Below are 25,302 nucleotides of genomic sequence, written 5' to 3' on the forward strand. Positions count from 1 at the left end.
TAGGCAAAGGACTAGAATAGCTAAAAGAATTTTGAAAAAGAATCAAGTTGAGCCTAGGCATGGTGGCCAACACCTGTAATCCCAGCATTTTGGGAGGCCAAGGTGGGAGGACTTCTCGAGCCTAGAGATTTGAGACTAGCCTGGGAAATATGGTAAGACCCTGTTCTCTACCAAAAAAAAAAAAAAAAAAATTAGCCAGGCCTGGCAGTGCACACCTGCAACTATTCAGGAGGCTGAGATGGGAGGACAGCTTGAGGAGGCTGAGGCTGCAGTGAGCTGTGTTCATGCCACTGCACTTCAGCCTCGGTGACAGGGAGACCCCATCTCAAAAAAAAAAAAAAACTAAGAAAGAAAAAAGGAATAAAGGTGGAAGAATCACACTATCTAGCCCAATTGATTTTTTACAGAGATGCAAAAGCAATTCAATGGAGAAAGAGTATTTTTAACAAATAATGCTGGGAATAAACTGGACATTCATAGGCAAAGATAACCTCACCCAAAACGTCACACTTTATTGGATAATGAATGTAAATGTAAAATGAAAAAATATGAAACTTTTAGAAGGAAATAATAGAAAATCTGTGTGACCTGGGAATAGTAAGAGAGTTCCTAACACCAAAGCACAACCCATAGAAGTTTATGAATTGGACTTTATCAAAATTATAACTTTTGTTCTGTGAATTACACTATTAAGAAAATCTACAGAATGAGAAAAAATATGGCAATTACATGTCCAACAAAGGACTTGTATCCAGAATATACAAAGAACTCTGAAAACTCAACAAAAAAAACCAAACAACCCAATTAAAAAACAGGCAACAGATTTCAAGAGACACTTCACCAAAGAGGATACATGGACGGTAACTAAGCACATGAAAAGTTGTTTATCATCATTAGCCATTAGGGCAATGCCAATTGAAACCACAATGGCATATCGCTATACATTATGACACTGGCTAAGATAAAAAAGACCAATAGACCAAGAGCTGATAAAGATGAACTCTCACATATCGCTGGCGGGAATGCCAAATGGCACAGCCATTCTGGAAAACAACAGGCAGTTTCTTAAACAGCACATATACCACGTGACTGGGCATGTTCAAACAAAAATCTGGACAGAAATGTTCACAGCAGACCTATTCATAATCACCTGAAACTGAAAACAACCCAAATGTCCTTCAGTGGGTGAAGAGATAAACTGTGGTTCATTTGTATAACTGCCCATGATCCCGTGATAAAAGAGAACGCACTGCTGATGCACTCACCCACTTGGATGACTCTCAAAGGCATCGTCATGCTGGGTGAAAGCAGCCCATCGCAAGAGTCTATACCATGTGACTCCATTTATACCACATTCTTGAAAATGCAAAATTAGTGCGGTGGGAGGTAGCCAGGGTTGGGGGTTGAGGTTTAAGGGAATGTATAATTTACATGGTAGCTAGCACAAGGGACTGTTAGAGGGCGATGGAATTGTTTGTATCCCGACTGTGGTAATTCTACACATCTATACATGTGTTAAGATTCCTAGCACTGCATTCCCTGTCCACTTCCAGAAGGTCATTTTGACTATGGTGATTTTTTTTTTTTTTTTTTTTTTTTTGAGACAGAGTCTGGCTCTGTCACCCAGGCTGGAGTGTAATGGCGTGATCTCGGCTCACTGCAACCTCTGCCTCCCAGGTTCAAGCGATTTTCCTGCCTCAGCCACCTGAGTAGCTGGGATTATAGGCACATGCCACCACGCCTGGCTAATTTTTGTATTTTCAGTAGAGACGGGGTTTCACCATGTTGGTTAGGCTGGTCTCAAACTCCTGACTTTGTGATCTGTCTGCCTTGGCCTCCCAAAGTTCTAGGATTACAAGTGTAATCCACCGCAGCTGGCCTGTATGGTGATTTTTTAAAAAGAATTTTAAAGTTAGGTGCTAAGAGTCATCCATGCAACTGTATAGTGTTCATTTCTACTGCATTACTGTACCACAACCTACTTACTGATGGTTATCTGGCTTGCTCTTAGAGTTTTGCTATTGGATATAGTGCTGCCTTGAGTATCCCTGCACATCTCCTCATACAAATGAGCTGAGTTCCGTTAGGGCTTGTAAGGAAGGGAGGAAAATGCTGGCTGTGTGCATCTTCTATCACCAAACTGTTTTCCAAATGTAACGCACATTCCCAGCAGGGGCGCATAAGAAGCCCAGCTGCTCAACATCCTCATCAGCACTGATTAGGAGAGTGGAGTTCCTGCTGCTCTGGCAGGAGTAACAAAGGGATGCTGCACGTGGCCTCACTCTATGCCTCTTTAGTGGCCGATGAGGCTGAATTCTTGCCTTAGGTTCACAAGCTGTTCTTCCTCTCAGCTATTCAAGTGCTCTGCTTGATTTCTCATTGGGTTGCTTGTGTTTTTCTTCTATTACATCTTTTCCCTACTAATTTTTTGTTGGTTGTGTTGCAAGTATCTTCTCCCCATTTGTAGCTTCTCATTTTTCCATCTTCTTTATGATACAGTGCTTACGTTTGATACAGTCTTAATGGTTTTTCACTAAAGGTTTATGGTTTCTGTGACTGGCCTAAGAATTTATTAGGAAATACATATATACTTCCAAATATAAACTCTAAAATAATATATTTTGCCTTTTATACATAAATCTTTTCATAGTTTGAGAGATGCCCTATTTTATTATTTTATCATATATATTATATAGTATATAGTATATATTATTGTATATAGATAAAATGTGTTCATCAAAGTTACCTGATACTTTAAAAATCTGCTTGATTTGTTTGATATTTAAAAATATGATTTTTCTCTTTTTTTGAGACAGAGTCTCGCTCGGTTGCCCAGGCTGAAGAGCAGTGGCACAATCTCAGCTCACCACAACATCTACCTCCTGGGCTCAAGCAATTCTCCTGCCTCAGCCTCCTGAATAGCTGGGATTACAGGAGTATGCCACCACGTCAGGCTAATTTTTATATTTTTAGTAGAGACGGGGTTTCACTATGTTGGCCAGGCTGGTCTCGAAGTCCTGACCTCAGGTAATCCACCCGCCTCGGCCTCCCAAAGTGCTGGGATTACAGGCATGAGCCACTGTGCCCAGCCTAATGTTTTTTACATTGTGTGTTTAAAAACAGTTTCTGCAGGTCTGATTCCACTACATTGCTGGCTCTCACTCATGGTGCCTTATTTCCTTATGCATTCTGACAATGTTTATAGGTACAAGCTCATTATTTCTTGGAATGCTACCTGCTGGAATTCTTTGAAGCCTTGCTAGAAGGTGGGTTTCTGGCAGAGATCTGAGGCTGCAATCTGATGGCGATCAGTTTACAGTTAAATTCCTGACCTGAGGATTTTTAGCACTTTGCTGGTTAACATGAATGTGTGCTAAACCTCATAAGAGGACTAGCTTAACAGGGCCAATTTTGTCCTTATAAATTTAGCACATTTGTTCAAAGACACTTATTTTGGCTGGTCTCTCAGCAAAGGGCTAGGCGATACTGGCATATTCTTAGTTATCTTTCCATTTAGGAGTAGATGTCATACCTTTTGTAGGTCCTTTGTTTTTTCTTTTTTTTTTCCTGAGACAGAGTTTCACTTTGTTACCCAGGCTGGAGTGCAGTGGCATGATCTCAGCTCACTGCAACCTCCACCTTCCGGGTTCAAGTGATTCTCCTGCTTCAGCCTCTGGAGTAGCTGGGACTACAGGCATGCGCCACCGTGCCTGGCTAATGTTCATTTTTAGTAGAGACAGGGTTTCAACCATGTTGGCCAGGCTGGCCTTGAACTCCTGACCTCAGGTAATTCACCTGCCTCGGCCTCCCAAAGTGCTGGAATTACAGGCATGAACCACAGCGCCCAGCCTAGGCCCTTAGGTTTTGTCTCCTGTTCTCTTGTGTCCCGTAGGGTGTGAGAATCAGCCTGAGTTCAATAAGGGTTGGCAAAAGTCAGATTATGTTCTTCTCTCGGTTCCTGCTCTCATTATTATTATTATTTAATCTCAGACTTTTTATTTACTTACTAGTTCATTGGTTCATTTTTAAAGATTATATAATTCATTCTACCTTGTAAGTTTTTACAGTAATTGGATCTGTCCATGTCTCTAGATAGCTAGTCTGCCATACCACCAACCAAGGCTTTTTTTTTTTTGAGATGGAGTCCTGCTCTGTCGCCCAGGCTGGAGTGCAATGGCATGATCTCAGCTCTCTACAACCTCCACCTCTTGGGTTCAAGTGATTCTCCTGCCTCAGCCTGCCAAGTAGGTGGCATTACAGGCACTTGCCATCATGCCCAGCAAAATGTTTGTTATTTTTAGCAGAGACAGGGTTTCATCATGTTGGCCAGGCTGGTCTTGAACTCCTGACCTCAACTGATCTGCCAGCCTTGGCCTCCCAAAGTGCTGGGATTACAGGCATGAGTCACCACACCCAGCCAAGGCTACTTTTACCTACACTTAAAACTATGTCTGGTCAAACTGTCACAGAAAGAAGAAAGAACTTGAGGTCCCCTGCATGTCTGAGAGGCAAGTACTCAAGAAGACAGCAGAGCTGCAGCCACCTGTAAGTGCCTGGAAATACCCAAAAGCTAACAACTGTCAAAGGAGGTTGGTCAGACAGCAAGACAGACTATCCTACCCACCGCAAGTACCTTAACCCTGGCATCCCGTCATTAGTCAGGGTGTATGATTCCATCAAAATATAATTTCACATTCCATGTATCATTACCATCTAGCACCTCCAACTGTAAACACACACACACAAATTCCTCTCTCTAATACCACAGCCCTTGATAGCCTTTCTGGCCTACAAAATAAATCTCACAATTTAATCTTTATAGCTCCACTTATGACGAGAGTAGATTAGAATCTGACACAGAATCTCTGATGGTGAATTTTGAAGTGGAGAGGAACCCCAGGTGGCCAGCCCACGCGGAAGCATGTCCTCTTACTTCTATGGTGCCTGCCCATGCGAAAGCAGCATGCACTCCCACCTCTATAGTGCCAGCTCATGTGGAAGCATGCACTCTGACCTCGATGATGCCGGCCCATGCAGAAGCATGCACTCCCACCTCGATGATGCCAGCCCATGTGGAAGCACGCACTCCCACCTCAATGATGCCGGTCCATGAGGAAGCATGCACTCCCACCTCGATGATGCCGGCCCATGTGGAAGCACGCACTCCCACCTCAATGATGCCGGTCCATGAGGAAGCATGCACTCCCACCTCGATGATGCCAGCCCATGTGGAAGCACGCACTCCCACCTCAATGATGCCGGTCCATGAGGAAGCATGCACTCCCACCTCGATCATGCCGGCCCATGTGGAAGCATGCACTCTGACCTCGATGATGCCGGCCCATGCAGAAGCATGCACTCCCACCTCGATGATGCCAGCCCATGTGGAAGCACGCACTCCCACCTCAATGATGCCGGTCCATGAGGAAGCATGCACTCCCACCTCGATGATGCCGGCCCATGTGGAAGCATGCACTCCCACCTCGATGATGCCGGCCCATGCGGAAGCATACACTCCCACCTCAATGATGCTGACCCATGCGGAAGCACGCACTCCCACCTCAATGATGCCGGTCCATGAGGAAGCATGCACTCCCACCTCAATGATGCTGACCCATGCGGAAGCATGCACTCCCACCTCAATGATGCCAGCCCATGCGGAAGCACGCACTCCCACCTCGATGATGCCGGCCCATGTGGAAGCATGCATTCCCACCTCGATGATGCCGGCCCATGTGGAAGCATGCACTCTGACCTCGATGATGCCGGTCCATGAGGAAGCACGCACTCCCACCTCGATGATGCCGGCCCATGTGGAAGCACGCACTCCCACCTCAATGATGCCGGTCCATGTGGAAGCATGCACTCCCGCCTTGATGATGCCAGCCCATGCGGAAGCAGCATGCACTCCCACCTCAGTGCCAGCCCATGCGGAAGCATGCACTCTGACCTCGATGATGCCGGCCCATGCGGAAGCATGCACTCCCACCTCGATGATGCTGGCCTGTGCTGCTGCCCCTGACACAGCTCCTGCTCATCTGGCTTCTACATTATACTTCTGGCAAGTCTTCCCTGATACATGCCCAGATATGGTTTTCCTGCCACCTTTCTCCAAGCTTTGTTCACTATGATTTGAAGAGTTCAACACATCCTTGGGCCACATGAGGCCTTCATAAAATGCCAGCTCCCCTTCTCTAGGAATTGTGTTAAAGGCCAGTGTGGGCCACAGAAGTAAGAGGAGTGCCAGCCCCTGGAAAATGTGAAACTGAGGCTGGGCTCTGAAACAGGAAGGAGCTAAGTAAGGGAAGGGCTGGATTGAGATAGAGGAGGTGGTAAGAAGACTGGCATGTCTGGGGACCAGCCAATGGGCAGGCTGGATGGGTAAAGCGGTATGAGATTGTAACAGAAGGTGAGTGACAAGCAGATGTTTGAATCTGACTGCTTCCACAGCTACCCCGGCACAGCCTCACCTGTGCTCGCTGAAGACAGAGTTATCCAGAACTATCTTCTCCAGCAATTCAATCAGTTCATGAGGCAGGTCAGCTGTCATAAAGGCTTTGACAGTGACGGAAACCTCTTCAGGATCCCGTGTTTCTGACAATGCTGTCTGTACCACCTGGTTTTAAAAAGCATTTGAAAGAACTTGATTAAGTTCAATTCAAGACTGTATCTCTGAATCTAAACAGAATGGAAGGACTCCTCCAAGACGATCTGGAACAGACACAGAGAAAATGGGGAACTTCTTAAAGTAGAAAAAGAAGGGTTTTCAAAGTCAATTTCAGGAAATTCTCAGGTTGCTCTATTTTGACAATTAGTTTTTCTCTCACATTAGATGAGCTAGACTCTTACTCTGCTCCAATGACCAGTGCACTCGGCATTTGAAATGCGTATCTCCTTTTAGATTTGTCTTTTAAAGACACTATTCATAGCAAACATGGCTCCACTTCTCTAGTGAAGGGGCTTCCAGTAGCCTCTTACTAGCAGAGTGTGGTTGTGGCAGTCCACAACCAGAGCTGAGGAGCCAATGCCTTCACACAGGATGTCACTCAGAGCCACAATCTGAAGGAAAGACCAACAAAAGACTGGCTGTGCCACCCCTCATCCAATTACAGGTGTCTTACCAACAAAAACACTTACAAATAGGGTAGAAAGACAGTTTTCCAAAGAGTACATTTCCCATGTGACAGCAGTTTGGAATGCCAGCACTGTTGTCTTTGCACTTTGTACCAGCCACCTTCAGTGACTTCAAGGATCTAACATTTTTGCCACGTTTCTGGTTCTCCTCAGGGGTAGGCAACAGCCACGTATCAATGAGAGGAAAGAGGCGGCTCCGGAAGGGCTTTCATGGCTAACATAGCCCTCTGACCATGAACTTTCACCTAGCAATCTTGAGGGGTTTTAAAGGAACCTAGAATCAAGATCAGTCTAGTCCACCCTCCTGGTGGTCTTTGTGACTCAGTGGTACCATGAGATGCCAAAATTCTACCTCTGTGGAGTTTGTAATAACCGCAACAAGCAGGTGGAAGAGTTTGAGAACAGGAGCTCTCACAGCAGCTGAGGAACCAAAAGGGTATGCTTGAGGGAAAGGGGCACCAGGACACAGCACAAGAAGTCCATCCAAAGGAGGAGGCACGCTTCCTACAGTGACTTCTGTCAATTCTTGAAAACCTTAGAGCGATTTAAAGTAAACACACAGGTTGTTTTAAGGGCAAAAATAAATTTCTACTATCCTGTTTGAGTGAAAACAGGATGCCCCACCTAAGGTTGCCTGAGGACACTGCTCTCAGTGAACTTTTCAAGAGGTTCTACTCCAGACACTAAAAGCAGCCTCCCTCTGTCATTACGTGCTCTGATTAGAGGAGCATTGCAGTTGGATTTCCCACCAGGAGGTGGCTACAGATATTCAATTACAGTAGAGATAATGAAAGACCAGCAGCTCCACCCAGAAACAGGAAGACAAGAGGCCCCCGCTGGCTCTGGTATGGTACAGTGTTAAAGTGGCCCTTCCCCAGTGCCAACATGAAGTCACCTTCAAGGTGTACCAGGTGACTGGACTTATACCTGGAGAAATGCTGATGTCTGGGAACCTGGAGGTAGATCCCTAGTACGATCTTGTGTTGTTTAATATTTTTATTAGATTTGGATGGGTAAAAGTCCAAAGCTGATAGAGATTCAAAACAACATGGCCTTCCATAAATCTCAAAGTACTTCAAAACAAAAATTTATTTAAAAAAATAGTGGCACAGACTTGAGGAAACACTGGTCAGAAAACCAGAAGATAAAACTCATAGAGATAAAGGTCAAATCCAGCCCTTAAGCTGAAAGCATGGTCCAGCAGGTTGGCACTATGGATGAGGGAGGTAGGAGTTTTAACTGGTCCTATGCTCAGGGCTGAAGCCACTTGTTGGGTGAGGGTTTTGTTCCAACAATTGTCTTGGCCCACCCTTAAACAGTATGCCCAGCACCTAGGGACAGTGCTGAGGCACTATCTGCGTATGTCTGTGAGGCTGTGATGGGAGGGTAGGCTCTTCCACAGGGCTGTGGGAGCCTGTCCAGAGGCTGAGGCAGACTTCCACCTGCCCTGGCCCCACTACTCTGCCCTGTGTCCAGGGAGGTGCTGGACAGTCACAGGGGCATAAAGAGTTAGTCAGCAAGAAAGCTACTTAACCTCTGTCCACAGAGGCTGAGCTGGAGAAACAATCAAGGACCCAGCATGCAGGCGTGCCACCAGGTACTCTCTTCCCGGGGCTGCACATCCTGCTTTGGATTCAAGGGCAATTCTATGCCCTTGGCCAGTAAGTGACTCCAAGTCAGCTGACCCTGGGGAATCAGGCTATTTTTAGGCAAGCTACTTCTGCAGGGGAGAAGGTTCATAAGGGCTAAGATGTTATTTTTTATTTTTTAGAGTCAGAGTGTCGCTCAGTTACCCAGGCTGGAGTGTGGTGGTATGCAATCTCAGCTTACTGCAACCTCCACCTCCTGGGTTTAACCAGATTCTTCTGCCTCTGCCTCCTGAGTTACTGGGATTACAGGCGTGGTGGCACACGCTAATTTTTGTATTTTTAGTTGAGATGGGGTTTCACGATGTTGGCCAGGCTGGTCTTGAACTCCTGACCTCAAGTGATCCACCTGCCTTGGCCTCTCAAAGTGCGAAGATTACAGGTATGTCACCACACTTGGACTATTTATTTTTTTGAGATGGAGTCTCTCTCTGTCGCTGAGGCTGGAGTGCAGTGGCATGATGTTGGCTCACTGCAACCTCTGCCTCCCAGGTTCAAAAAAATTCTCCCACCTCAGCCTCCTGAGTAGCTGAGATTACAGGCGTGTGCCACCACACCTGGGTAATTTTTGTATTTTTAGTAGAGATGGTGTTTCACCATGTTGGCCAGGCTGGTCTCAAATTCCTGAGACTTCAAGTGATCTACCCGCCTTGACCTCCCAGATTTCTAGAATTACAGGCATGAGCCACTGCACCTAGCCAAGATGTTTTAAATGAAAAATGAAACCAGTCACTTGAGCCACAACAATGACTAGACGGCAAAATGCAGGTGCACACACATAGCCATTTCTGTGCCTCACCTGGTCAATCAGCTGTCTCCTGGATGGATTGGTCTCCTCAAGGATGTGAGCCCAGAGCTCTGGATCCTTTCTGCGTACCAGGTAGCGGGCCTCGCTTTTGAACAGAGAATTCTCATTGCAAACCTGAAATGAGCACACTCGTGTGTAACACAGCAGTTAACCAATGGAAGCTGCTTGGGAGGACACACCCCAATTTGTTCCCTGTGTGCCTGATACTGGCTTGGTGGGCAGTCGGGCCCAGGCAAGACGCTGTGCTTTGACACAGGATGAGCAGCATCCTGCAGGGTTACAATGCACTCAAACTACCTCAAAATGCCCTTTCCAAGTTTACAACAACTCCCAGGGGTGTGACACATCTCTGGTCAGTTGAACCACCTGCAATCAGGGACATGCTCTGTCTCCCACTCTGTGTGATATAGCGACTGCTTGCCACGGGAGGCTACTGAGCGTTTGAAATGTGGTGTGTGACAGAAACTAAATTGGTAATTTTTAATTTACTTCAATTTAAGTACTCATATGTAGCTAGCTCTAAACCATCTCCAAAATGTTATCAGAACAGTCTAGAACTGGTATAAAACAGCGCAGACACTGCAACATTTCAAGCCTTGCAGTGTCTGGAGACCCTTTTCTGAATGTTATAACAAATCTCCAAAACAGCAAGAGTCCACTGGAATGTTCTAGCATGAGCAGCACTTGCTAAATCTTAGGGAGGATGGGATCTGTTGAGTGCCAGATGCCAGGCACAAGGCTGCGGCTTGCACATGTGTCTGTGGATGCAGCACAGGCTGCCTGTGTTTCACGGCAAAGGCCCAAGCAGGCTGGTGTGGCATCAACCTCACAGGTGCCCTGTTCATGTCTGGATTTTTAGATCAAATGGTTAGGTAGGAAAAGCTCATACAATTTAACCTAAACATGTAATTACAAACATGTGGATCCAAGCCTGGGCAGACACAGGCAAAGGACCTGGGCAGATGTTTCGAGGAGGGGCCAGCAAGAGCTCATTGGTCAGGGGATGGGGAAGGGCTTGTGTAGAGGACTACCCCAAAAGGGGGGCATGAAGCACAAGGGCACTTGAGATGGGAAGCACCCAAGGAACTGCAGGCCCCTCGGGTAGGGTGGCAAGAGGAGGGGCTGATCAAGCTGGGGAGTCGGGAGAAGGTGGCATTCCACAGAGGAGCTCATGAGTCAGCCAGGGAGTTCTATGTTGCCCTCAAATTACCAGGCAACACTAAGGACTGTCAGTAGAGGGGTGATGAGTCAGGTTCAGGGCCAACTGGTCTACAGGTATGATGCATACAAATTGTATGAGCAAGTCCCCAAAAGCTGTGAGAATCACAAGGAAATACATCTTATGACCCGCCATCTCCAGGTGCACAGAAAGCCCTGATCTACTCCCCACAGGGACAGCTTTGAAAGGTTCCCTGGGAGGCCAGGGCTAAACAGGCAGCCCAGCACATCTGCTACCCACCTTGATGAGCTCAAGGTCACACTGCCCCCGCTCATAGGCGACACAGGCCAGATGGGGGTCTCGCTTCTCACAGTAGCGACCCACCACGCTGCTGTCATAATAGGCGTTCTCTCTCAGGAAGCACTCAGGGCTGTTGTTGCTGTCGATGTAGATTTTAGCCAGTGCATTGTGAGTGGCAGGCTCCTCACAGCCTTCCTGAATCCGGGACTCCAGCCAGGGAAGCAGGAGCTTGAGCCTTTGAAAGAAGGAAGCTGCTGTAAAGTCTTGAGGTTACCACTGGAAATCTTGAGAGCAACTCCAGGGCTCTGACAGTTGTTTCCTGAAACAAAAAGTCTCTGAGTCCATTAACTTCAGGTTGCTCTAGGGACCAAGATGGACGTGGTTTCCAAACTGATTTCTACTGTTAGGTTTTCCCCCAAGGTCTTCACAGTGCCAAGAGCAAGTAACTCATTGCTACATCTAAGATGTGTACAGGAATGACCAACTGTGGAGACAGTCCTGGAGAATTAGAAAGAAACAACAACAGATACTAGAATCCAGAAGCAAGAGAAAACAAGTAAGGACACCTTACCTATTTCTTTTTTCTACTTCAGCCACCAACTCATCAGTAGAGAACTGTCCTGTCACTGCCATGATTAAGTGTTTAATCACTTCCTCAGAACAATCCACATCAAGGAGCCCTCCAACCACAGCTGGGGTCCGGCTAGGATTGACCTAGGGTAGTCAAGGTCAAGTAACTTCAGTGTTGCAGACACAAGTTATTGTTGGAAGCCCCCTACAACTTGGACAGTGTGGGCAAAATCCTGAGAGGGCTCCTGTTTAGGACTGGGCTTTGTCCTACCAAAATTCACTCACTGATGTCCTAACCCCCAGTGGGATCATATTTGGAGAGAGGAGGTAATCAGTGTCAAGGGTGGGGCCCCAATGCAGTGGTACTGGTGTCCTTTAAGAAGAGGAAGAGACACTGGGAGTGCACGTGCACATGCACAGAGGAAAGGCCCTGTGAGGGCACAGCCAGGAGGCATCTGCAAGGCTGGAAGATAGCCTTCACCAGAAACCAGCCCTGCCAGCACCTTGATCATGGACTTCCAGCCTTCAGAACTGTGAGAAATAAATGTGTGTTGTGTCAGCCGCCTGGACTATGGTCTTCTACTCTGGCAGTCTGAACACACTAACCGATCACCCTTCAAAATGATAGTCTCCAAAATGCTCAGGTGTTAGAGGCAGCCTCTGAGGTGAAGACTATTGCCACTGACTGGGGCCCAGGGGCAGCCGGGTGTCACTCCAGGGAGCCAGCAGTACCTTCTGCACGTAGATCTCAATGTACCTCTGCAGGTTGTTGCGGTATAAATACAGGACAAGGTCATGGACAAAGCCAAAACGATCACACACGATGATGAGGGGAAGCTGGTCTGTGAGCTTGGCCTCCTGAGGGTTAGAATGCACAGAACAAGTCAGGGAGAAGAAACCAGCCAGCCAGACCCTGGGCTCATTGCCCACATGGGACGGCACTGTCTCTGCAGCAGAGGGACACACAGGAGACTCGGCATGAGACTGCTCTAGATAGGCTGCTGTTTTGTGGTGTGGTGTCTGCTTTGGGAAATAAGTGAGAGGAAGATAATAGTATTTGGTTAAAGAGTGCTAAATTTGGCATTAACATTCCCAGTCTGGACGAAAGCATCTTTTGATTTAAGACAAGCAGCTCATTATGTGCAAACCCAATAGAAACCAGGCCATTCTCAAGAACAGCACACCTGCGGTAAGGGCTGCCTTTTCAGACACGCAGCTGCAGGCCATGGAAACACACCTGGGCACTGCTCCCAGATGATGATGGCACTTGGGTACGACAGCCACAGGTCACCACAATCATGTCTCCCCTTGTGTGGTCCCATGCCTAGATCATATTTCCTATGTTCCCTCTTGAAGTTTTAAGTGTTTCCCCCAGGGGAACGTGAATCCAAGTGTCATCTGCCACTTGCAGGCTTTGCCCATACAAACTACCTGTGCTGGTTCCTCTGTGCTCTTCCCTTCTAGCTGGCTGGGAAGATGACATTCGGGTGAGGTGCTGAACACAGCAAAGCAGCTACGAGCCTGGTCCTTGAAGGACACTGGGAAGGAAAGCCATCCCACTCACCTCCAAGCCACCCAGGACTGCCACATAAGGAAGTAGGTTTCCTGTTCTTTATGCCACTAGTGCTGAGTGGTCTACTAGTTCCTGCAGCTTTGCCTAATTTACAAGGCACCAATGGGATGTTGATGAACTGCAATGCAGGAATGTACTAACTCCCTCCACTTAGGTGCCAGATACTTAGAGCACAGCCTCTAGCTTCCTTCTACAAGTTCTTAAAATGATAGATGGATTCCTCTAGAACTTTAAGCCATAAAGTGGAGCTCTGTCTCTGGGGACTAAGGGGGCCCTGGCGAGACAGATCCAGCTTCCCACCTCCTGGGACATCTGTGGATGGTCTGCCCCACCTGCCATCAGCGAGGGCAGCTCATGGAAGGAGGTGGTGCTGAAACACACCTTCAGGAAGTTCTTCACATGCTCTGGGTTGTAGCAACTGCTCTCCCGGCATATCCTCTCCACCTCCTTGATCTGCCCTGTCTTACAGGCAGCCTGAATGTATTTCAGATGCACGTCTGGGTCTTGGCTGAAGTTCACGATTGAGCCCAGGAAGTAGAAGAGGCCTATGAAGAGAGACCATTCCATTTTTGTCCTTGTAACTCCCACCTGCCTCCTCCACAGCTGTTGCCCTCCTTCAATCGATGACCCTGCTCCACTCTTCAGGAACCCACAGCCCACTCAGAACTCACAATCAATATGCCATTTGTCTGTTTTGGCAGCTCCCAAAAATAGTCAGTGAGATTTCCATCATATTTGGCAGGTACACCTGCATGTTTTGATGTAAAATACTAGGTATTTGGTACATGTGAAATTCCTTTTGGTGGCCCAGGTTTACCTAGATAGTCATCATCAAGAGTCATTCTCACTGACGTAATCTGAGAGGGCTGTGAGACTGCTGCTCTAAAAAGGCATGCCAAGGGACACAGAAATAAGCCATGGCCTCTGGCAGGAGCCCACAACTTGACACGGAGCTGACAGTGACATGGGCCCCACGTGCTGAGCCACTGGGGTGAGCCCCAGAGGACAGCATTCACAGAGGCTAATGATGTTCCTCACCGTTACAGAGGCCAGCCAGGAGGCACCAGTAACAATAGGATAGGATACATCCAAGAAGGCCCCTCCCTGTTGAGGTCTTTCACTGTAACCGTGAGACTCTGATGCTAGGAAAGGAATGGGCAGCCCCAAGGCCAGAGGTTCCCCACCAACCTACTTTACTGCCCTCTCCCAGCCCAGCTCCAGCCAATCTTCTGTCATGGTCTTTCCTACAGTGATGTCTTCTGAAGAGAAGGCCAACTCCCTGAGGGAAGGGTCCTGGCCCACCCTCCACTGATGCCCCAACCTCACTGGACACATGGCAGTGGCTTGATGCCTAGACAAATGCTCAGTCTCTATCCTGGGAGGGCCAGACAGCCCCAACCTGTCCCTAACAAAGCCACTCCCACCCCACTGCCCTACCACACTTTTGTGATGCCCAAGAAGGGCAAAGGAATAGAACCAGGTTGCCTCAGCCTCCACAATCAACAGGTAGCAGACACCACAAAGCAATGCACTCATGGGCTCTCACTTAGGAGCGGTCCTAGGAGCCTCCCTCCTGGGGCTATGAAGACCAGACATCAAGCCCTTTCACTGTACTCATGTCACAGGCTTTTAGATGAATTCTCGCCAGACTGTGCCGCATAGACACACCGGGCTCTGTAAGTCTCTCTACCCCATCACCAACCAACCTATTTCTTCATCAGGAAACACCAAAAAGGTTACTGAAGCTGAGTGGTGCACATGAGATAGCAGTACATTCTGCCACCAACTGAGCACCCAAGGCAGCAGGTGCTACATCCTGCCCAGCTTTGCAGGAAGGCCGTTTTAAGTCAGGCAGGCAGACAGCAACACCTGAGAAAAGAGGAACAGTCACGTCGCAGGGTCAGCCAGAGGCTGCACAGCTTACCTTCATAACTCTTGAAGAATTCGAAGAGCTCCACCAGGGCCTGCGTGCCCAGCTGCTCGTGGTACTTAGAGGCCACCTGCACACACAGCTGAAGGTTCTGTCTGATGTTAGCAGACAGCATAGCATGCAGACACTCCATGGAATCCTCCACCGACAAGGAGCCAAAGAAATTGACAAGCCACTGGGAACAAGGAAGAGTCTGTCCACAACGATGCACCACTCTAATGATTGCTAACACTTGGAAAATAACTAGGTCATTCCCATGTTCCCCTGAGTGTCAAAAATATTCCCACATAAAAGGACTGAAAAGCAACTATCTGTCACGGAAAAAAGTAGGAGCAAAAAGTAAAGCTGGCAAGACACTGATCTAAACTGTTCATCTGGAATATTCCACAGGTGATGCTAAAACTTATTCCACAAGTTGGAACACAATAGCTAGTTTAGCTCTGTAATGGTTTCAGACAGCCCTGTTATGCCGTCAGTGTTAAAAGTTGACCAGTATTCCTGCAATTAGACTAAGTCAAAGGTGGACATCAGAAAGAAAGGTGCTACAGGGCACAGAGACACTGCTGAGCACATAAACTTTGTGTGTGGGCTGATCTAGAGCTGCTTTTGGTAGTAAAGTATGTATGGTAGGTTAAGGCAGTGACAGGCTCAGGCCACGGTTCCACAACACCAACAGGTGGTCACTGGGGAGCATGTGACATTAATTGCATAGACAACAGCCACAATAGGAGTGCCTCAGGGGCAACAGTACCTCGTGATTGAGGAGGTGAGTGTGGACCACAGCCCTCTTGATGTCAGAGAGGTCAGTGTAGTGCTCCAATGCCTGCTGCAGGAGGCCTGCCTTCTCGCAGAGCTGGGCGATGTGGGCCCGGTCGTAATGAGTAAACATCTGATTTCCAAGGATGGCGTCTGCAACCTATGAAACAAGGAGTTTGATGAGAAAGCCTGAACAGTGGCAGTAACTTTTTAAGACCAGCTTCTCAACCTTGCTCCAGGGTAGGATATAGCCTGGCAACCAGAGCTCACAAGCCCTGTCCACATCCACACCTCTGTGGTGGCAGCAGTACTTGTGGGTCCCAAGAGCCCTTGAAGTCACGTTAGGCCCTTTTCACAAGGCTCCATCCTCCCATGTTGCAGAGCTGGCCCATCCCACGTGGTCACAGAGTTGGGCCTGTAAGAAAGGCTGAAAAATGGAGCTCCATAAAGCTCGATTACTGGAATGAGATCAAGTCGCTGTTGGAGCTTTTAAGCCATCACATTCTCTCTCTTTTTTTTTTTTTTTTTGAGACAGAGTCTCACCCCATCACTCAGGCTGGAGTGCCGTGGCACAATCTCAGCTCACTGCAACCTCCACCTCTCAGGTTCAAGCGATTCTCATGTCTCAGTCTCTCAGGCGCACCACCATGCCCGGCTAATTTTTGTATTTTTAGTAGTGACAGAGTTTTGTCATGTTGGCCAGGCTGGTCTCGATTCCCGACCTCAGGTGATCCGCCCACCTTGGCCTCCTAAAGTGCTGAGATAACAGGCATGAGCCACCGCACCTGGGCAGCAATCACATTCTTATAGGGTTTCTATGGCAAGATCAATGTGAGGGGTGAGGGCTCAAGTCTACTGATTTTCCTCGACCGAGCTCAAGCCTTAGACTCGCAATGGCTAGAAGGAGACTTGAATGTAACAAATCCCATTTTGTGCTTACTAGACTTCTCTACTAGGCTAATTACATAATTAGGAATTGGGGACTGCATTTAAAAAACAATGAACATCCTGGAAACAATTTTGATGAGGCATAAAATCTTTTTGTTTTGAGACAGGGTCTCACTCTGTCGCCCAGGATGGATGGAAAACAGTGGTGGTGCAATCTCGGCTCACTGCAGCCTTGACCTCCCAGGCTCAAGCAATCCTCCTACTTCAGCCTCACAAGTAGCTGGGGTTACAGGTGCACGCCACCACACCTTTTTTGTGTAGAGATGGGGTTTGGCAATGTTGTCCATGCTGGTCTCAGACTCCTGAGTTCTGCTCACCTTGGCCTCCAAAATGCTGGGGTTATAGGCAGGAGCCACTGTACCCAGCCACTAAACATTATCTTTGAGTGGGTAAAGCACGTCTGGGCTAAGGCCGGATAGGTCAACACAGCAGCCTTGCTGCACGGCTGACCGAGTGTGTCCTAAGTATCTAATGCTGGTCCTGACAAGCTATGCTCCCAGGCACCTTCCCCTACCACACAGCACGCTCTTTCCCATTCCTTCTAGGATCTGCATCACCAACCAGGTATGGCCAAACACAGAGTAGCCACAGCCACTGTCACACGCTAGACTGCTTAGAGTGACACCTCCTCCTGGTTCCCCACAGAGTCAACGATCCAAACCAAGTACTAAAAGTAGGGTTTTTTTGTTTTTTCCAGGCAAGCAGCAGCTTTATCAGTAGTGCTGGGTTCTTCCCATGCCTTACAGTGTGCTCGGAAGCATTCCTGAGGGTTTCCAGGGAATGCCTCCCGGCGCTCAGGACAACACTATGTAGCACTGACACTGGAATGTTATCAATAAAGCTTTGGGGTAGAGGTTTGCAGGAGAGAGCACAACATCGTGATATGAAAACTTCAGACAACACCAACTCTCAATGTGGACTGGGTTTTTGGCCAACAGAGTAACTTCTAAGTGACTGGACACTGGGCCCATTGTCATGTCTACTTGAGACCCCAGCGGCAGGAGGAGACCCCAGCAACAGGAGGAAACTCTGAATGGCCCTGTCGCTTTGCCTTCATTATACTGCCCTTTGTCTTCCTCAAAGCACTTCTCGTCCTCGGTCTTGGGCACCAGCTGGGGCATGGGCGGTGACCTGCCCTCCTGGCTCAGTGACACGTAGGTGAAGAAGGCACTGGCGGCCGGGTAATGCTTCTGAGAGCTGTCCACAACAGGGTCGGTGTCCATCAAGACCTTGATCTCCATGGAGTTACTGCCTGTGAAGGTCATGTGTCCCGAGATGATGATGATGCAGCCTTTTCTGATCTTGTCATGAAAATTAATGGTGCCCACAGAAGGTGTGATGTTCGTCTTGCAGTGGCTTGCAGCCATGATCCCAGCGACCTTGTCCGTGACTTTATGGTCACGCCTCCATGCACGAAGCTGTGCAAGGTACAGTCTAAAGGCCCCACCAGGTGGATCAAGCTGGACTGGCTGTAGCTGAGTGTTCAGCTCTGGGTTGAGGACTTGCTGGACGATGTCCCTGTTCTTCTACTTGGTCTCCGTGCACTCCAGCTTCTGGGCTTCATTCTGCTTCCAGCCTTCCACCTCCTGCTCCTGCCAGGAATACACAACAGGAAGCACCTCAAGGACCTTGTTCACATTCTTCAGCGACAGGGGCACATACCAGAGGGTGGCCTTATCGGTCAGCTTTTTGGCATCTGTGAGGATGTTTCTGGACATCATACTGACCTGCACCTCCACAGAGTGCTTGGAGGTGTAGGTGATCTCCGTGCTGATGTGGGCCACCTCACTGATGCACAAGGACGCCAGGAAGTCAGTGTGCTTGACCTAAGCCAGTGCAGCCACACTGCACTCCCCATTCTGGCTGCTGCAGTGCCAGGTGCTGATGATGGCACCCACCTCCTGGATCATCTTCAGGATGGTTCCACCATGTACACTGCTAGCCCCGTTTGGTGTCATCTGCATGATCCGGCAGATATGGATGGCAGACAGCATCTTGATATCTGGGCCCTACATGCTGGCAGCTGTGGCAGCGCAGGGGGCTGCAGGAGGGCACAGGTGTCTCAAGACTAGGGCTTTAGAACTTCTGGCGTTTACCTGAGTCTCCTATTCTTTGTTTCCTTCAGGTTGATCTTTACTTCTTGTTTTCAAACATTTTCTCCTCAGTGTAGTTAGATAATTTAGAAACCATCATGCACTCCCACTGCCCAGAGACTGCCAGCATCCTGGGGCACTAAGCCAGAGCCTGCTGGTACCTTACCCAGCTACTTGCTTGTCCTGCACCCTTTAGGGTCTGGGCATTCCTTAGAGTCTGCCACGTTTCTGAGTGGTACTTGGTTTGTTTCAAACTTCATTCGCTAAAAACTATTATATACACTCACAAAGTCATGCGAGTCCAGTAGACTCCAAGCAGAAAATTAACAGCACCTTTATTTCCTAGATTTGGAATATGACCCACTTCTTAGCAGTTAGCTTGAGGATTTGAATAAATTGAGGCAATAGAACAATATACTTAATATGTTGTTTCCTAATTATAAAAACAATAAGTGATTATTAAAGAAAAAACAAATCAAAAGAGATAAGTAAAAAACAAAGTGAACTTCTGCAATGTTATCCACTTAGTACCATGGTGAACAGCTTGATATAAACTCCTCTAAATCCCTTTCTTGTATATATATCCAAATTTAACCCAAAATAGCACAGACACCTGACTTGATTATATCTGCCTCCCACAACTTTCAGGCCAACAAATGATGCCTCACCACAATGAGGTACCACTGCACACCCATTAAGATGGTGATTACTATTACTATTATTATTTTAGAGAGGGGAAATGTGTTGGCAAGGATATACAGAAATTGGAAATGCTAAGCATTGCTGGCAAGAATATAAAATGGTGCAGCCTCCTGGAACACAGTATGGCGGTTCCTCAAAAAGGTAACCATAGAATTACTGTTTGATACGATCCAGCAATTCCACTTCCGGGTATATGCCCAGAAGAACCGAAAGCAGGCCGGGCCTGGTGGCTCGTGCCTGTAGTCCCAGCACTTTGGGAGGTCAAGGCAGGTAAATCATGAGGTCAGGAGTTTGAGACCAGCTTGGTCAACACAATGAAACCCCGTTTCTACTAAAATACAAAAAATTAGCTGGGCGTGGTGGTGGATGCCTGTAATCCCAGCTACTCAGGATGATGAGGTAGAGAATTGCTGGAATCCAGGAGGCAGAGGTTGCAGAGAGCTGAGATTGTGCTATTGTACTTCAGCCTGGGCAACACAGTGAGATTCTGTCTCCAAAAAAAAAAGAATTGAAAGCAGGGCTTCAAAGAGATCTTTGTACACCCATGTTAACAGCAGCATTATTCACTATAGCCTAAAGGTAGAAGCAACCCAAATGTTCATCAATGGATGAAGGATAAGCATATGTGAAATACACACACGGTGGACTATTAGTCTTAAAAACGAAGGTGTTTCTAACCCTTGTTACAATGTGGATGAACCTTGAAAATAATATGCTAAGTGAAAAAAGCCAGATAAAAGGACAAATATTTTGTGGTTACATGTATATGAAATATCTTGAATAGTTAAATTAATAAAGACAGATTAGAACGGCAGTTGTCAGGGGCTGGGAAATGAGGAGTCATTGCTTAACAGTTACATAGGGATGATAAAAAGTTCTGGAAATATATAGTGGCAATGGTTGCATAGTATTGTGAATGTTCTTAATGCCACTGTTTCAGACACTTAAAAATTATTAAGATGGTAAACTTGGTTATGTATATTTTACCACAATGAAAAAAAAAGAAGAAAGGAATGATGCCCCAATGATAACTGTTTCCATGAAAGTCCTGTACCATGATTTCTGGAAAATCCTTTTAAGGAAAGTCATGGAGAATGTCCCCTGAGAAGTACAAGATAAACATCTGATACAAGCCCAGCCCAGCTCAAAGCCACTGTGCTCAAGTCTGCAAGCCCGCAGAGAGGTGTCACAGGTGCTCCGCCTCTTAGTGTTCGCCTAGAATGTCACTAACCTGGGGTGCATGAACAAGGTTCATCTCCAACAGCCATGTCTGGAGGAGTCCCTCAGCCGGGCGATTATTCTTCAAGGCATCCAATAAGAAGGAAGTACATTGCTGAATTAAATTGTTTTCCATGAAAATGTCCACAATCTGAAACATATCCAAGCCACATTTTCACTCAGGGTGTTTTCATTCACAGTGTTTTATTTTCCTATTGAAATAGTTCCTGAAATATAATCTCAATTAGAAATTCAATAATTAGTTCCTTCCTTTGTATTTTCTTTTTCTTTCTTTCTTTCTTTGTACTATTGTCCGGGCTGGAGTGCAGTAGTGTGATCTTGGCTCACTGCAACCTCCACCTTCTGGGTTCAAGCGATTCTCCTGCCTCAGTCTCCTGAATAGCTGGGATTACAGGTGCCCGCCACCCTGCCCAGCTGATTGTTTATATTTTTAGTAGAGACAGGGTTTCACCATGTTGGCCAGGCTGGTCTTGAACTCCTGACCTCATGATTTACCGGCCTCAGCCTCCCAAAGTGCTGGGATTACAGGCGTGAGCCACCATGCCCAGCCTGTTTTATTAATTTATTTTTTTGAGATGGAGTCTCACTCTGTCGCCCAGGCTGGAGTGCAAAGACATGATCTCGGCTCACTGCAACCTCTGTCCTCTGCCTCCCAGGTTCAAGCGATTCTCCTGCCTCAGCCTCCCAAGTAGCTGAGATTACAGGCACCCACCACCATGCTCAGCTAATTTTTGTTATTTTTAGTACAGACGGGGTTTCACCACGTTGGTCAGGCTGTGACCTCAGGTGATCCACCTGCCTTGGCCTCTCAAACGGTTGGGCTTACAGGCATGGGCCACCGTGCCTGGACCCTCTGCATTTTCTTTTTTCTTTTCTTTTCTTTTTTTTTTGAGACGGAGTTTCGCTCTTGATACCCAGACTGGAGTGCAATGGCACGATCTTGGCTCACCACAACCTCTGCCTTCTGGGTTCAAGCAATTCTCCTGCCTCAGCCTCCCGAGTAGCTGGGACTACAGGCGTGCACCACCATGCCCAGTTAATTTTTGTATTTTTAGTAGAGACGGGGTTTCACCTTGTTGACCAGGATGGTCTCGATCTCTTGACCTCATGATCCACCCGGCCTCCCAAGTTCTGGGATTATGGGCGTGAGCCACCGTGCCCGGCCTGCATTTTCTTATGTCATCACAATTCACATAGAGCCAGGTGTGGAGGTGTAGTGACATGTGCCTACAGTCCCAGTTACTCAGGAGGCTGAGGTGGATGCATTCCTTGATCCCAGGAGTTGAGACCATAACAACACAGAGACCTTATCTCAACAACAACACAATTCATGTAATTTATGGCCATTAATTTATTAATAGATAATCTTGCAAAATCATATCACCTACATAATACTTACCAGTGAGGTATTTTACTGAAGTATATGAAAGGGAGTAACTTTTATAAGATATGAACCCCCAGAATCCTCTACAGGGATCCAAGTAGTAATCACATATTACTTAATCACATCCTAGAGGCAGCTGGGATGCTTAACTTTAGGGGTCAGCTTGACTGAATTAAGGAATATGTAAAGACCAGGAAAAGCATTCCTTCTGGGTGTGTCTGTGAGGGTGTTCCCAGAGGACACTGGCATGTGAGTTCAGGGACCAAGTAGGAAAGATCCACCCTCAATGTTGGGAGCACCATCCCATCGGCTGGGGGCACAAAAAAGGAGAGATGGATTTCTTCTCTTTCTCCTGGAGCTGGGACATTCCCCTCTTCCTACCCTTGGACATCAGAACTCCAGGCTCCCCAGCCTTTGTGCTCCAAGACTTACACCAAAGGCCCCCCAGGGTTCTCAGGCTGTTGGCCTCAGACTGAGAGTTATGCCATCAGCTTCCCTGGTTCTGAGGTTTTCAAATTTAGATTGAGCGACCCTACTAGAATCCAAGGTCTCCTCTAGCTTGCAGACAGTCTATCACAGGACTTCTGAGCCTACACAATCATGAGCCCATTCCAATGAACTCCCTCTCATCTATCTGAGATGGGGTCTCACTCTGTTGCCCAGGCTGATGCAGTGACAAGATCACCTCACTGCAGCCTCAACCTTCAGGACTCAAGCAATCCTCCCATCTCAGCCTCCTGAGTAGCTGGGACCACAGTTGTGTACCACCATGCCTGGCTAATTTTTTAAAATTTTTTGTAGAGACAGTGTCTCACTATGTTGCCCAGGCTCCCCCTCATATATCTATAGCTATGCTATTGGCTCTATCTCTCTGGAGAGTCCTAACAAAGCAGCTGACACTTGATGTCTAACCCATATATATCATTATATTATTGGGGCACAACTGGGAAAATGCAAATATTTACATAGACAATTACTAAAGTTAAATTGACATTAATTTAAATAATTAATATGCCACAGTAAGATGTGAACTAGAAGAATAAATTTAGTAATTGTTTTTGAAGGACAGCTTTACAGGATAATTAAAAAAAAAAAAACTTACTGGCCAGGCAGTGGCTCATGCCTGTAATCTCAGCACTTTGGGAGGCCAAGGTGGGCAGATCATGAGGTCAGGAGTTCGAGACTAACCTGACCAACATGGTGAAACCCCTTCCCTACTAAAAATACAAAAATTAGTCAGGTGTGGTGGTGCGCACCTGTAATCTCAGCTACTTAGGAGGCTGAGGCACGAGAATCACTTAAACCTGGAAGGCAGAGGTTGCAGTGAGTCAAGACGGTGTCACTGCACTCCAGCCTAGGTGATAGAGCAAGACTCTGTCACAAGAAGAAAAAAAAAAAGAACTTACTAATTGTGGAACTCTTCATAAAGTACGAGAGAAAGTTTATATTTTAAACAATTTTAAAATATGAACTGTAATCAAGATGTGAACCGGAAATTTCTTTCCTATTGGAAGCTAAGTAAATTTGGCTCAAATCTCTTATTCATGCTCTCTAAAATATCTGCAAATTCCCAGATGTATAAACACAATATAACGGCACTTATTATTTCTAAACAGGCTGTTGGCTATGATGCATGGCTTCAAGCTTGTTACACATCTACATATCACTAGAGCTCCTTGTACCAATTTACTAAAAGTGACTTGTCGTGTGTTTACATCTAAATTCTAAGTAGGTTACACTAAAAAACAGACAGATGCTCACACAGATCCAGGTCATTTGGACACCCACAAGATGAACATCTGGGGGACACAACAGCACTAGCTACTGGTGCTCAGGCCAATGGTCAGGGAGACACAACGACATGGTAACTGTGGTTGGGTAAGGGATGGAGGGCTGGATTCTAGATGACATCCTCACACCTACACCCATCACCACCCAAAGACATAAACCCATGCACACATACTCTAAAGCCCTTCAAAATAAAGGAAGCAATGAGCATTCACATAATAAAAACTAGAAGACAAACTCCCCAAGTATACTAGATTTTTTAAAACTGGAAGATTAATAGCAGACGAAGAAAAGCATTGAGGCAAGTTAAGAGGAATCTTCTAGATGCCTCTAAAAGTCACAAAAAGTTGTTCAAAATGGTCTGTGCTCACCTGGTTAACGTTGGCCAGTGGCTCCTCATCCTGCAGTAGCATTTGAGAAAACTGCAGGCCCTGTTCTGGACTGATCCTCATCACACTCCTCAGCAGAAAGATCCAGTCTGGGGTGTACCCAACCTAGAAGCAAGGGAGCACCAAACAGGAAAATCAACAAAAAACCTCAGGCATCAGAAAAGGAAAGGAACGTCTCCATCATTTGTTTCAGACTTGTGTTTACAAAGAAATGAGCAGCAACATTATCATGTGTAGGTACCAGCCTTCTGCCAAACACAATAAGCAATTAAATCAATTGATTTCATGTACATGGAAGGCATGATTAACTATACAAACAGCTCAGACCACAAAGAAGTTAATCCGATCTGTGTGCAAACAGGGACAAGATCTGGAAGTCTGCCAGAATATCAAATTAACCTACAGAAGGAAAGGAGGGAGAGTAAAAACAAGACGAAGCTCCCAGATAAAAACAAGATGGAAGGACTGGAAAACTCAGGATAATAAAAACCGAAGAGAATAAAACATGATCATTATCAATGAATAAAGATCCTAACAGCAACACCGCCAACTCTCACACCAGAAGCCTTATAAAGAAGAGTATTTTATAAACTTCGAAATCAGCAACCACTCAACCACACGTGAGTAATGTGTGAGATGCTGATGGCGCAACACCCATTACCTTTTTGGCATAGAGAACAATTTTCTGGAATTGGCCGGTTTCTGCAAAACACTGGATCACTTTGCTTGGCACGTTTGCCTGAAGGTACACACTCAGAGCAAGCATGGGGTCAGTGGTTCTGACCAAGTCTCCGAGCTCCTCTGAGCACTCCAGCTGTGGTATGCCAAGGGACAAGGCAAAGTTAGGAGGTGGGGAGGGAGCCTGGACCAAGTTTTCAAGCTG

The 25,302-nt window shown here is 46.9% G+C and overlaps 1 protein-coding gene and 1 pseudogene across 35 annotated transcripts in view; both read right to left on the minus strand.

Moving 5' to 3' along the window:
- Positions 1 to 25,302, minus strand: part of CLTCL1 (clathrin heavy chain like 1) — a 104,446-nt gene that overhangs the window by 30,232 nt on the left and 48,912 nt on the right. For all 35 annotated transcript variants that reach the window (XR_013523525.1, XR_013523519.1, XR_013523518.1 and 32 more), the window contains 11 exons: positions 25,081 to 25,233; positions 24,402 to 24,524; positions 20,851 to 20,988; positions 15,872 to 16,036; positions 15,115 to 15,295; positions 13,572 to 13,735; positions 12,350 to 12,475; positions 11,619 to 11,761; positions 11,048 to 11,282; positions 9,580 to 9,702; positions 6,471 to 6,616 (listed from right to left, as the gene is read on the minus strand). Coding sequence is in view for 24 of the 35 variants with exons in the window: in XM_078341524.1 (XP_078197650.1) it covers positions 6,471 to 6,616; positions 9,580 to 9,702; positions 11,048 to 11,282; positions 11,619 to 11,761; positions 12,350 to 12,475; positions 13,572 to 13,735; positions 15,115 to 15,295; positions 15,872 to 16,036; positions 20,851 to 20,988; positions 24,402 to 24,524; positions 25,081 to 25,233 (1,697 nt within the window). In the remaining 11 variants the exon portion in view is untranslated. The remainder of the gene's footprint in view (positions 1 to 6,470; positions 6,617 to 9,579; positions 9,703 to 11,047; positions 11,283 to 11,618; positions 11,762 to 12,349; positions 12,476 to 13,571; positions 13,736 to 15,114; positions 15,296 to 15,871; positions 16,037 to 20,850; positions 20,989 to 24,401; positions 24,525 to 25,080; positions 25,234 to 25,302) is intronic.
- On the minus strand, positions 17,661 to 18,839 carry LOC103795951 (cytosolic acyl coenzyme A thioester hydrolase pseudogene; annotated as a pseudogene).

This window comes from Callithrix jacchus, chromosome 1 (assembly GCF_049354715.1).
Source record: "Callithrix jacchus isolate 240 chromosome 1, calJac240_pri, whole genome shotgun sequence".
Classification (NCBI taxonomy): domain Eukaryota; kingdom Metazoa; phylum Chordata; class Mammalia; order Primates; family Cebidae; genus Callithrix; species Callithrix jacchus.